The following is a 12,857-nucleotide window of genomic DNA, read 5'->3' on the forward strand; positions in this document are numbered from 1 at the left end:
GAAAAAGGATGATCTGCTGCTGATTGCTACGTGAGGAAGAAAGAAAGCAGAGGGAGAAGACAGGTGAATGGCAACTGGCTTGGGGTGGCAGTTGCCACAATTTTAGCTTGGGTCCTCTGCGAAATCGATTGGCTTGTTCAATTTTCCTTCCTTTCCATAGCTTGCAGTTTCCTTCCAGGCATCAATCGACAGTTAATGGCATTAATTCGCGCGGAATTGAAGGGAAATTGAATCGGGAGGTCATATATTTAGAAAGAGATCAGGAGGTGGAGGAAGACTCTAATGTGTGGGTCCGGTTGGCAGCAACAGAGAGAGAGGTGCAAAATTGGGCTGTTACAATGAACTAGTATCATTCACAGAGAGAATGAGTTTATTGGCAAATTTATAGAGAATCAAAGGGGGTAAACCGCACACCAGGATTCATTCTAAACATAACGTTTTCTACGTTACTAGCGGTACATAGTGTCATCAATGCTGTGAACGATGCAGAGCAACCAGTTGAGGAAACATTGTGATAATCCCTTTTGCTTATACTTTTTATTGGCACTATTGAAGCTTTAGCCTTTTGTGTCATGCTCTGCATTTATGAAAATCTCAAAAACTAGCATTGCCGTATATAGCATTAGTGTTCGTTTAAGGCTGGTTGAAGTTTACTACACTAAAAATGTATATAAGTGTGGGAGATGCACCATGCTTGGAGAGCCCTAGGCAACTCTGTGATGGTCAGAGGTGGCATTGGAGAGGCTGCAAAAAAGAGTAAAATTGGTTCTGAGGACCCGTTGGATATAGTGGCTTCCAAAGGTGCTGTCCAGGGGCGGATCCACCGCTAGGGCGAGCATGTGCGGCCACCCGAGCTCCCCGTCGATGGGAACCCCCCTCCAGGCTTGTGAGGTCCAGTGGCCTAGGCCCACACAGCCACACCACAGCCCACAAATAAAACTTCAACCTGCAAGCAAGCCGCAAGCGCAACCCTAGCTGGCATCCTTCTCCCGACGGTGGCTTGCGGCAGTGGCGGGCAGGCAGCGGTGGTGCCGGGCGCCCAGGCGGGTCAAGCCGTGAAGCGGTGAAGGAGAGGGGAGACGAAGGTTGGACCGTCGAAGGCCGGAGCGCTTCTCGTCATCTTGTGAGTAGGCCGCCGTGCTCCCTAGTCCGACAGTCGGCAGTCCCCATCGTGGCCATCGCTCCACGATGTGCTGCGACTGCGAGGTGGCTTGAGGACTTGCAGTCCTGCGGAGTTGTGGCTTGCGGGCTGTGGCAGCGCCCAGCGCCAACCGCTGGGCCGCAGGCGGCACTGCGTGGCTATGTCGGTGGACGGCCCTGTGTGGCTGCGTAGGCGGACGGCGGCCAGCTCCAGGCGGTAGCCTGCAGCCGACAGCTGTTGGTGAATCAGGAACCGGGGGTTCCCGAACCCCGAGACCGGGTCAGCAATCCGCCATGTGGCATGGTCCCGCGGAGTCTCCCCCGCGAGATAGAGAAGGTTGAGTCCCGGGAGAGGGTGCTCAGAGCCGCAGTCAGTGGCCCCCGAGCACCCAAGTTCCCTGATGCTCTGCGAAGTCTAAGTATCGAGAAGGGAGTGCTCGGGAGGGTGTACGGCAATCCCCGAGCACCCAAGTTCCCCGACGACCAGAAAGGCTAAGTACCGGGAGAGGTGTGCCCGGGCGCCCACGTGTCCCGAAGAATCACCAAAGGAACTACCGGGAGAGAGTGCTCGGGGCCGCAGGCGGCGGCCCCTGAGCACTCGGTTCCCCGAGGACCCGTACCAGTGTGCTCGGGAGAGACTGCTCGGGGAGGTGAACAGTACCCCCGAGCACTCGGGTCCCCGACGACTCAAAGAAAACCTCCCGACCGTTGCCCGGTGAGGGTCTGCTAATGAGGTGTCAGCTAGCCATAGGCCTGTAGCCGCATTTAAGAGCGCGTGTGGCCTGTCACCTCCAACTGCTCCCGGCGCGCCCGGTGTCAGTTCCTGCCACGCTTCTGGCAGAGGGGCGTGAGAGCATTAATTGCACGGGATCCTCTCCCGTGCCACCCGATCTGTCCCAGGATGACGTCGTGAAGACCGAGGCGTTCTATCCGCCGCGCTGCTGTGTCAGGTGTACAAGACAGGGCGGGCACGCCGGGTCGCTCTGAGGCTGCCCGGCGGGCCCTCTCCACGGCGTCCGTTGCCTGAGCATTTATGGCGATGGGTGACCGGGCGTGAGACGCTTTTTTCCACCCCCGGTCACTTCGCCCAGAGGTGATGATGACGCCCTTTCCATTCAAGGCGCCTCGGAGTTCACGTCCTCCCGTGCGAGGCACACCGCGGCTGGCATGTATTTGAAGAGGCCGGCGGCACAGGAGACAACATCTCTGGAAGAGGCTGAAAGAGTCCGAAAGAGAGAGCTGAATCCAACCTCGAAAAAGACGCCGAATTCCGGAACACCCCTTGTCGGAGGATTAACTCCTGTCGCAGGGATCCCGAGAGACCCCTTTTTAGAGATTCGGCCGGGGGGATGATCCTGAATAAGTTCGTCGGAGGAATAAATGGGAATGAATGCAACGGCCGGTGGTGGGGGTGATGACCTAGTGCAAGAAGAAGTAAATGCACCAGAATTTAGACAGGTTCGGGCCGCACAGGGGCGTAATACCCTACTCCTGTATGGATGCAATAACTGTCCTGAGGAAGTCCCTCAAGGATGTTGCTGGTTACAAGAATATTGGCCTAACTAAGAGCTTGAGGCTCCTTGTTCTTCGGTTGGAACTGTACTCAACCTAGCTCACAGTGTCTCTCGTTCTTCTTGGGCTTGGTTCATTGTGGGGTTGGTCTTCTTCGTGAGTGAGTTTTTTTTTGCGTTCAGCCGAGAGCTTTCTTCCTCTTCGATTGCCCTTCTTCTTCACCTGTGTCGCCGGCTCTTTTAAGTACTCGCCGGCCGCGACATGTCCCGAACAGGAAGGAGGGGGCACAAGTTCCAAGACGCCGCGACTGGGAAAGGCATCATCATTTCTTCTGGGTGAAGTGACTGGGGGTGGAAAATGCGTCGCACGCCCGGTCACCTATCACCATAAACACCCTGGCAACGGACGCCGTGGAGAGGGCCCACCGGGCAGCCGCAGAGCAACCCGGCGTGCCCGCCCTGTCTTGTTCCTCTGCCACAGCAGGGCGGCAGACGGAACGCCTTGATCCTTGCGATGTTATCCCGAGGCAAGCTAGATGGCGCGGGACGGGACTCGTGCAATTAATGGCCCCACGCCTCTCTGCCAAAACATGGCAGGAACTGACGCTGCGGCGGGAGCAGTTGGATGTGTCTGGCCATGCACGCTCAATAAATGCGGCCTCGGACCTCTGACTGGTGGACACCTCATCGGTGGGCCCCTCGGGGGCCTTTCTGGGTCGTCGGGGTACCGAGCGCTCGGGGGGTACTGTTCATCTCCCCGAGCACTCTCTCCCGAGAATGCCTATCCTTGTCCTCGGGGTACCGGATGCTCGGGGGTACTGTTCACCTCCCCGAGCACTTTCCTCCTGAGCACTCTTGTACGATCCTTCGGGGAACCGAGTGCTCGGGGGCCGCCACATGCAGCCCCGAGCACTCTCTCCCGGGCACTCTTTGTGCGGATCCTCGGGGAACCGAGTGCTCGGGGGCTGTTGCTCGCAGCCCCGAGCACTCTCTCCCGGAACTCAGCTCTTCTAATCATCGGGGGACTAGAGTGCTCAGGGGTGACCGGGCACCGGCCCGAGCACTTTCTTCCCGGTACTTAGACTCCGTGGATCATCGGGGAACTGGGGTGCTCGGGGACCACTGACTGTGGCCCCGGGCACCTTCTCCCGGGACTTAAGCTTTTCTCATCCTTCAGTAGAGACCTCACGGGATTGGTGCCATGTGGCGGATGGCTGGCTCGGCCTCGGGATTCGGGGACCCCAGGTTCCTGATACACCGACACCCCCGAACAACATCACTGAAGAAGAGCCATTACACACAAGCCGAAGAACAGGGAGCCCTAGGCTCTAGGATAGGAAACCCTCCTTGTAACCAGCAACATCCTTGAGGGACTTCCTCAGAACAGGTATAGTATCCATACAGGAGTAGGGTATTACGCCCCCGTGCGGTCCGAACCTGTCTAAATTCCGGTGCATTTACTTCTTTTTTGCACTAGGTCATTCCACCACCACCGGCAGTTGCATTCATTCCCATTTATTTCTTTTACGAACATACTCAGGATCATCCCCCGGCCGAATCTCTAAAAAGGGGTCTCTTGGGATCCCTGCGACTGGAGTTAATCCTCCGACAACAGCGGAAGGGGGTTGCGAACTTGTGGTCTTGGCGTCTTGCAGCTCTTGATGCTATAAACACAGAGATGACTCAACATTTCAGTGAGCTATCTTCAGAGTTGCTTATATGTTTTTCTTGTTTTGATCCAAGAGACAGATTCTCTAAGTTTGATGTGCACAAGATTGCTAGACTTACGGAGATATATGACATAGATTTCTCTATCAGCGATTGTGCCGTTATAAAAGATCAACTTGAAACATTTATTCTTCATGTTCGAAGAGTTGAAGATTTTATTGGTTGTCACGATCTTGCAAGTCTAGCAATGAAGATGGTAGAAACCTAAAGACATATTGTGTTTCCATTGGTGTACCACCTTATTCAGATAGCATTGGTACTACCAGTTGCAACATCATCTGTTGAAAGAGTCTTTTCGGCCATTGTCGGAGAGTGAACTCCTGTCGCAGGGATCCCGAGAGACCCCCTTTTTAGAGATTCGGCCGGGGGGATGATCCTGGAAAAGCTTATGTGGGAAAAAATCGGGAACGGAAATAAATGCGATGGCTGGTGGGAGACGATCACCCTAATGCAAGGAAAAGTGGGTACGCCGGGTTTTAGACAGGTTCGGGCCGCACGGAGGCGTAACACCCTACTCCTGTATGAGCGCTATATTTATCCTTGAAGGGGATTCTTCAAGGAGATATCTGGTTCTAAGGGGAGAACTGTTTACAAAGAGCTTGAGGCTCTTCTGTTCTAGCTTAACTTGAGCTGGTTCGAGTGTCTGTCGATCTATCTTTGGCCTGGTTCGCCGGAGATTGTTGGTTGTCTGGTCTCTTGGCCGTCTTGTGGTCGGGGGCTCTTTTTTTGCTCTCCCTTTTTAGTGTTCTCCATCCTTTCCTTTTATAGGCGCGCCGACCTCAACATATCCTAAATGGGAAAGAGGGGACGCGAATGCCAAGGTGCCACGGAGAAGGGCGTAATCATTTCATCTTGGCGAAGTGACAGGGGCGGTGGAGAAAGGCGGCGCGCATTCGACCACCAGCCGCTGCGGAAGCCTCGGGGCGCCCTAAAAGGGGCCCACCGGGCAGCCTCAGAGGTGCCCAGTGCGCCCACCCTGTCTTGTTCTTCTGCCAGGGCAGGGTGGCAGGCGGAGCGCTTCGATTCTGGCAACGTTATCCCGAGGCACCTGGATGAAACGGGACGGGACCCGTGCATTTAATGGACCCACGACCCCCTGCCCGTGCATGGCAGGGTCTGACACTGGGGCGTGGGCAGCTGAGAATGTCAGGATGTCAGGATGTCAGACCGCGCGTGCCTATTAAATGCGGCATTGGGCCTTTGACTGGATGACACCCTGACGACGGGACCCTTCGGGTCGTTGAATGATCTTGCGCGAACCTTCTTGGTATTTGGGCTCTGCGGATCATCGGGGAACTAGGGTGCTCGAGAACCAGAAGCGGCGGCCCCGAGCACCTTCTCCCGGGACTTCGCTTCTACCTACCTTGCAGGGTGGTGATATGTGGTGGATGGCCGGCCTGGCCTCGGGACTTAGGGACCCCTGGTTCTAAATACACCGACAGCCATGGACATCATCAAGACTGATTTGCGCAACAGGATATGCGATGATTGGCTCAATGACTTGATGTTGTGTTATATTAAGCGGGATTTATTCAGAGGACTAGATTCTAATGCTATTAAGAACCGGTTTCAAGACATAAAAACAAGGAAAATGAATTTACCTAAGCCTTCTAGTTCTAGACATAATTAGTGGTTGTGGTTTCGTAAGTTTCTTTACTTAATTACTTCTATTGTATTTGGTTACATTTGGTTACTTTGCTTAACTGCACATTTGCATATATGCATATATGTTTACCTTCGGTTATTTTCCATTTTGCTGGTTCATATGGTTTTATCGACTTATGTTGAGGACTTGTTCGCTTCGCTTAATTATTATCTTAATTAAGGTATTTTTCTTTAATCTTAAAGTTCGCCCTACCTTCTTTGCCTACCTGGATCCGCCACTGGTGCTGTCCAGTCCCTAAGGTGATAAATATGGCGGCTCGTCGTGAAGATGGTTGCAGGGGTTGTTGGCACCATAGAAGATAGCAACAACGGTAATTGGCGGTGTCAAGAAGAGGGGAAGAGAACTAAGGGCAGCATCCCTTGTGTGGGACAATACCCACCTGGCATGTATATATTGGAGCATAGGAATTCAAATCCTTTCACAATCTCATCCCAAGGGTGGTTACCACGTATGAGAATATCTTCATCGAGTTACTTGTGAGGATCGGCTCACAAGCGAATCCCATTATTTCCACACAAGTGTTTCCAATTATTCTCATACTAGAATTTCGATTTTCATATAAGCATTTCAAATTATTTTTGTAATAAACTTTTATCCAGACATTCGTTTGAATTTGTTTGCTGATCAAACTTGTTTAAAATTTCATGAAAAAATCTCAACCATACTTGAGACAGTAGGAGCATATGTAAATTATTTCAAGATTTTACCATGGGAATAGATTCCACGAGAACCTTTTGAATGCTGCTGGAAAACATGCAATGCATTTTATATTTTTCTAAAAATTCAAAACAATTATAGAAAATTTCAGATTAAATCCACAATTGCATCTTATAATATTTTGGCTCACATATTCTAGATTTTCAATTTTTTGGGTGTTACGGCCCTACAATTTGGCTTATGCTGCTTGGTGTACAGAGATGGTTCAGACTGAAAACCATGGGAGTATTTTTTTTTTAAGTAGGTCCATAAAAAACAAGTAAGGCTGCAGATAAGAAAAATGCATTAATTACACATTCTAGAAATTTTCAAGACCTTGCCACATGCACACACAAAGCAACAAAAGAGAATATTCACACAAATCAATGAAAATGATTATCTTTTTGTGCATTTTCTTCGAAGCTTGTTTATTTTGATCTGGTGTTTCCAGAATGTTCCAAAAGAGCATTACACATAGTAACTCTGGGTTTACCATCATTTTGTTATTCATATCTCCTCAACGCCGAGTAACCCCTTTTGTTGTTGGTGCTATCAATTAGCAAATTACTGAGTAGACGCTTCATTCTCCCACTTTTGCTTTATTTTTACTCCTTGTTACTAGTATCATTGATACTATTATATATTGGTTCGATTGCATGCTATTGTGCTTTGTAGCTGTTATTTTGGCTAAAGTTTTAATCTGCTTTGAAGAGATGTGTTCTGCTCACACAGTTATTTGATGAGGGTTTGGGAAAATAAGAGAAACCAATTTGAATCGCTTTGTGATTATTGTTACGAAAGTTCTGATAAAATTGAACTTCAGAACTTTTTAGACTTTGTCGTCTGAAGATTGAAATCTAATTTAAATTTGATATGGAGGATTTCAGCAGAGTTTGTTTCATCATAGATACTCCAACATTTGGTATGAATTACTCGTGCAATACATTCTAGTTCTCTTCCTCATTATGAGATGCCTATTATAGCATTTGTTTATACTCCACTGATAGCACATTAACGCCTTCATCCGTACCATTGTTTCTAAGACGAAGTTGAACATATCATGGATTTCATTTTGCAGTTGGCAATTTTGTTGTACGGGAGACAACATTTGCAAGTTCCCCTTTGATTATCGTTATTTTGATGAGTTTTATGCTCCAGTTGGAGCATGTTCGAATTCCATTAGATAAATTCTTCAAGACTACCACCTCTGTTTATTGAGCATTTATTTCAAGTTTCTTTTGACATTTGGTTATGAGAGGGTTATGGATTGTTTTAAGACCTAGATCTTCCTTTCTGTTTTTGGTTACTAAGTTGAACCTCGTGGTCGTTTGATCAATTTGGCTAATGTACAGCAATCGGAGAAGACTCATGCAATCCCATTTTCTAATTAGTCCTATGGACCTTTGGCGTACAAGATTCGTTGTTAATAATTTATTGCAGATTCACGATTTGTCTATAGAAGGGAATTCAACTTGTGGTGGAGATTGATATATTTTGATCTGAATTCTAGTCTACACATAGTCAAGTCTAAATTTATTTCCTTCTCCAACAGGGCACCTTCATGCTATGTGGAGTTCTATCCTTCCCTTTTATTTTTTTCTTTATTGTCATCTGTAGACCGAGGGTTATTAGGCAAGCCAAAGCAAGTTGAAAGAGAGCCACGGACCATGGCAATATCTGACTTGTAAACTCTTCATAGTAACGGATTTCTGGTGCATGCATGATCGATCTCTCCATCTCTTTATGCAGAAGCTCCTGCAGCTGCAGGGTCCACGTCATCATCCTTATGAAATTTGAGCACGGCGCCTAAGATTGGACTCATCCTTGTTCTCTTCTTCTTCTTCGGCTTGTCTTTCCGCAGAAGCTGCAGTGGTAGATCTCAAGATAGTGAGACATATTGTGCAACTTGTCACTTGACATATTGCGAATTATACCAAGAACGAATGAAGTTTGCATGATTGAGATGATGCAGAGAATGAACCGTTAAAAGCCAACCTTCTTAATTGTTGCTTTCACCTGGCTCCGAAGTGTAGCTTTCTTTTGTAACATGTACTCCCTCAGTTCTTGGCCCGCCATTGCTTCCATCCTGGCCACCTGTCAATTAATGATCACTGATCAGTCTATGAACGGTAAGAACATAGGTAGTTAAATTCTTAATTTGTATCAAATCGATGGTGGTTAGATTACAGATGAAGTAATTTATACCACCTGTTTCTTATTAGTGTGAGCTCTCTTCATAAACAAAAGAAACTCATATTCTATAAGAAAATAACATATGAACACCCATAGTGCTGCCATTTACCAAAGATTTGGATTCCTCTGCTTCTCTCATTATGGTCGCACCTGCTTTGTTGGAAACATCTTTCTTTTCTGGCAAAGACGCCACCTTCTTTCCCTTACCTTCTTGAGGCATATCAAGTAATAGGTGATCCAAGACTCGTATTGTTAGGAAATCGATGACTTGTAGTTTTGCAAGAACTCTAAGAGTGATCAGGTTTATTTATAGGCTATAAGCTTCAGCACTTGGTTAGGCTTACCCGTTTAAAAAATCATATACGTAAAAGAAGTCATGGAACTCGATTGATCAAGCTTTCAGGAACATGTGAATGGCTGCAACTATGCTCTTTGCAGTTTGCAGTAAGCTACCAGAAATACGCTGAAATATTTCAGTATTTCAGGAAGCAGTTGATACTTTCTGAATATAAGGAGGTTGACATGGATTTCTTGAGCAAAATCCTATACTAGCATGATGCTTGCTTTTGCTTAGCTTAAGGAGAAAGGCGCCAATGATTTTCTTGTAGCAGTTACTTTTACAGGCAGTTTCACTTCCTCCCTTTATTATGCTTAATTTCTGCAAATAGAACCCTTATCCTTGGAAGAGATGTCGCTTCTAAGTTTCTCTGAAATTGAATACACTAGTATGGTTGCTCTTTTTGATTTGTTTTCTTTCGGTTATGCTTGTTTTCATAGTAACCGTTGTTTTATATCCAACGCCATACATAGCATGCCTTTAACCACTGCTTTTATTAGATGCCTATCTTTTACCGCAGTTTACAGAAAAGTTTATACGAGTTGTTGTAGGCATTATTCCTTTTTGTATCTTGAGTTCTAAAAGTAAAAGGAAAAAGGTGTCAGTTAAAACAAAGATGCTTTCTTTTGCAGGATTCAAGAAGGAAAGCTCCTTTTTTTTTTTTTACAGAAATATGGTGTTTCTTAGTTTGAAAAGCTCATGTTGCTTAGTTGTCTGATAAACTAACATTTTTGTTACATTTCTTTTGATTTCTGTTTTCTCTAATCTGTTAGGGTTACATGCCATGATGTTTGTGTACTTGCAGCCACAGTGTGCAAATGCTCTGGTGATATTTTTATCATTACAATGGTACATGCCATCGGTGCCAAATGACAAAACAAAATACAGAGGTGAAGAGGGGAGAATGGTACAAATGATACTTCTAATGCTTGCGGGTATAAATTATATTTACCGGCTTAGGGCACTAATTTGTAGTGAGAAGTAAAAACTAGCTATGCTATCTTAGCACATTATATCTACAAAACAAATCTAAAAATCTTTCTCTCGATACATGGGCAATTACACTAATGATTCAATTGTGGTGCAAAACATTGAATCCATTAAAGTAATAAACATTGTTGAAGTAGGTTCCATCTTGATAAAAATGAAATCCATAAAATAGGTATATCTCTTCCCATACACAAATTGCGAAAATGTTGTTTCTCTTGTTAGTAATTTACTATTTATATTTATTGAAACCATGAGCCTTGAACTAAACAAGAAACATAAATAACATTTATCACATTATTTCAACCTATCATTGTAAAATTTTACCGGCATGGCAATTGATTTTGTTTCATTTTATTTCAATTGTAACTACGCTAGAATTACTTTGCTATTAAAAAATTCACAAGTCAAAAACTTTATAACGGGACAAATGTGCGCACAATATATTAGAACAATAATTATATTCTTTATTGAAACAAAGTAACTTAAACATAGTCCAAGCATGGGGTAAAAAACAAACTTGAATATGTAGCTTATGGCCAGTCCTTCAGAAGTAGCATCTGCTCCGTACCTTCGTAAGATTAAAGCTGGAACAGACGGCGGTGTGCATAAATGTTTGACTCCTCCGTTAGCATACTAAGCAATAGTACCATCCACCAGTGGTCACTAGCTCTCTTTGAATTGGCACCAACATTGAACCAATTTTCATACTTGTCCACCATCCCAACCAAACAATCATATGAACTAGTGCCCTTTGGGAAAATAATGAGTTATCAGCAAATTTATAGAGACTTGGTAGAGAAAAGTTACATGCCAGAATTCGCATAACGTTTTCTACGTTACTAACGACAATAGTGATCAATAGTGTGAATGAGGTAGATGAGTCACGCAAAAAGGGTTAATAATCTATTTTGATTCAGGATACCTTTTATTGGTACTGTTAAAAAATTTAGCCTTTTGTGTTAATCTATTGGATGTAAGAGATAGCATTGCTAGCTATAGCATTAGTTTATATTTCAGGCTTTGACATTTATTACAGTCTAAAAATGTAAGCACACAAATTGTCCATTATAGTTTTCAGTAAGTGCTATCCTGAAGTAAGTACTTAATATATAACCTTTTCCAGCTTGAGTATCACTAAGGACCAAACACAAGCCAATCGAGCCGCATAGTACACAAATGAAGGTTCCATCTTAGACCTCTTGTAGACAGCTAAAATTAATACAATACACATATTATGTAGAATATTCATAGAATATGCTGGGGAGGTCCATGAGCAGACTAAATAACTAACCTGGTCTACAGACCCAACCTACATGTTGAGTATCACTAAAGAACCGCTGGCTGATAATAACTAACTGCATAGAGGGACAACAACAACTTGATAGCGACTGACATGACTATTGGGAAACAAGTAGGCAACATAGCACAGAATTTACATATTGTTAACCAAGAATCCATAATGGTTATCAGATCACCAATTGTTACCATCATATATGTAGCTAGCGCCGAGTAGCATAACCAAACAATTTGGGTAATTGTGTATTCAATGTCACTAACCACGTACTCTCCTGTAGTAGCAGTCTAGCACCTTGAAAATCATCCTTGGTACTTGGTAGTGCCGCAGAAACAATACCAGGACCTCTATTGGTATATCGACAAATCTTGAGGTGGAACACCGGTTTGCCAATGCCAGATCACATGGCTAATATTTCTCAATTGATCAACACCATAGGCGGAGGGTTAGAGTGTTTACCAATGAAGTCACATGCATGCATCAAATTAAAGCCTGCCGCACTTTAATGTATAGATGCCCATCAGAGGAGTCCTACTCCATCAAGATATGAACTAAATGGAGTCTAACCAAATATAAGTCAGTCATGTCCTTATATAATCCGAATAATTTGTGCAAACCCATTAAACGTATGACCATACATGTTAATGTATTGGAAAAGCATACGTAGATAGTCACGATTGTAGAAACCTCCTTCACTGTTAGCTCTAAAACTACCTTCACTACTGGTTTTGGAGCCGGCAGTAGGCAACGGGCAGTGAAGGGCCTTATCACTGCCGGCTCGGTGGACCGGCAGTGAAGGGTCTTATCACTGTCGGCTCGAGGATTCAGCTGGCAGTGATACCTAAGGTATCAATGCCGGCTAAATCCTTCAGTCGGCAGTGATAAACCTGAAATCACTGCCGGCTGAAGGATTCAGCTAGCAGTGTTTTGTCTCTCCTCCCTCTCTCTGTCCTCTTTGTACTCCCTCTCACTCCTCGATCTCTCTGTCTCTCTCTCAATACATACATACAATGATACATATATTTAATGTAAATCAATAATAAAAGCACCTTCATTAATACATAGTACTGAACACATATTTCAAGTCATAGGCATCGACAAATACACATATATACATAATAGTTCTCACAGGTCACCCCCTGAAAAGTCAGTCATGTTCAGCCAGTCCAGTATCCATCTACCTCTACCTCTACCTCTCCCGCGATGAGGACCGTGTCTCCGCACTGTCGACTGTTGGCGTGTGTACGTCCGGGGACGCAGAGGGGGGGGGGGGGGGCGATGGTGGTGGAGCGGAGGATCCGG

The 12,857-nt window shown here is 45.6% G+C and overlaps 1 protein-coding gene across 2 annotated transcripts; it reads right to left on the reverse strand.

Annotated features, from left to right (window-relative positions):
- Positions 1-8,224: 8,224 nt before the first annotated feature.
- LOC133897622 (uncharacterized) lies at positions 8,225-11,521 on the reverse strand. 2 transcript variants are annotated; one of them, XM_062338416.1, is made up of 3 exons: positions 10,830-11,521; positions 8,737-8,835; positions 8,225-8,605 (listed from the first exon to the last, which is right to left on the reverse strand). In XM_062338416.1, the coding sequence occupies exons 1-3, from the start codon at positions 10,866-10,868 to the stop codon at positions 8,483-8,485; spliced, it is 261 nt and encodes an 86-aa protein (XP_062194400.1). In that variant the 5' UTR covers positions 10,869-11,521; the 3' UTR covers positions 8,225-8,482. The 2 variants fall into 2 exon arrangements, with proteins under 2 accessions (XP_062194400.1, XP_062194399.1); XM_062338415.1 differs by lacking the exon at positions 10,830-11,521 and adding an exon at positions 9,044-9,419.
- Positions 11,522-12,857: the final 1,336 nt, after the last annotated feature.

Source organism: Phragmites australis, chromosome 17, assembly GCF_958298935.1.
Source record: "Phragmites australis chromosome 17, lpPhrAust1.1, whole genome shotgun sequence".
In the NCBI taxonomy this organism is placed as follows: Eukaryota; Viridiplantae; Streptophyta; class Magnoliopsida; order Poales; family Poaceae; genus Phragmites; species Phragmites australis.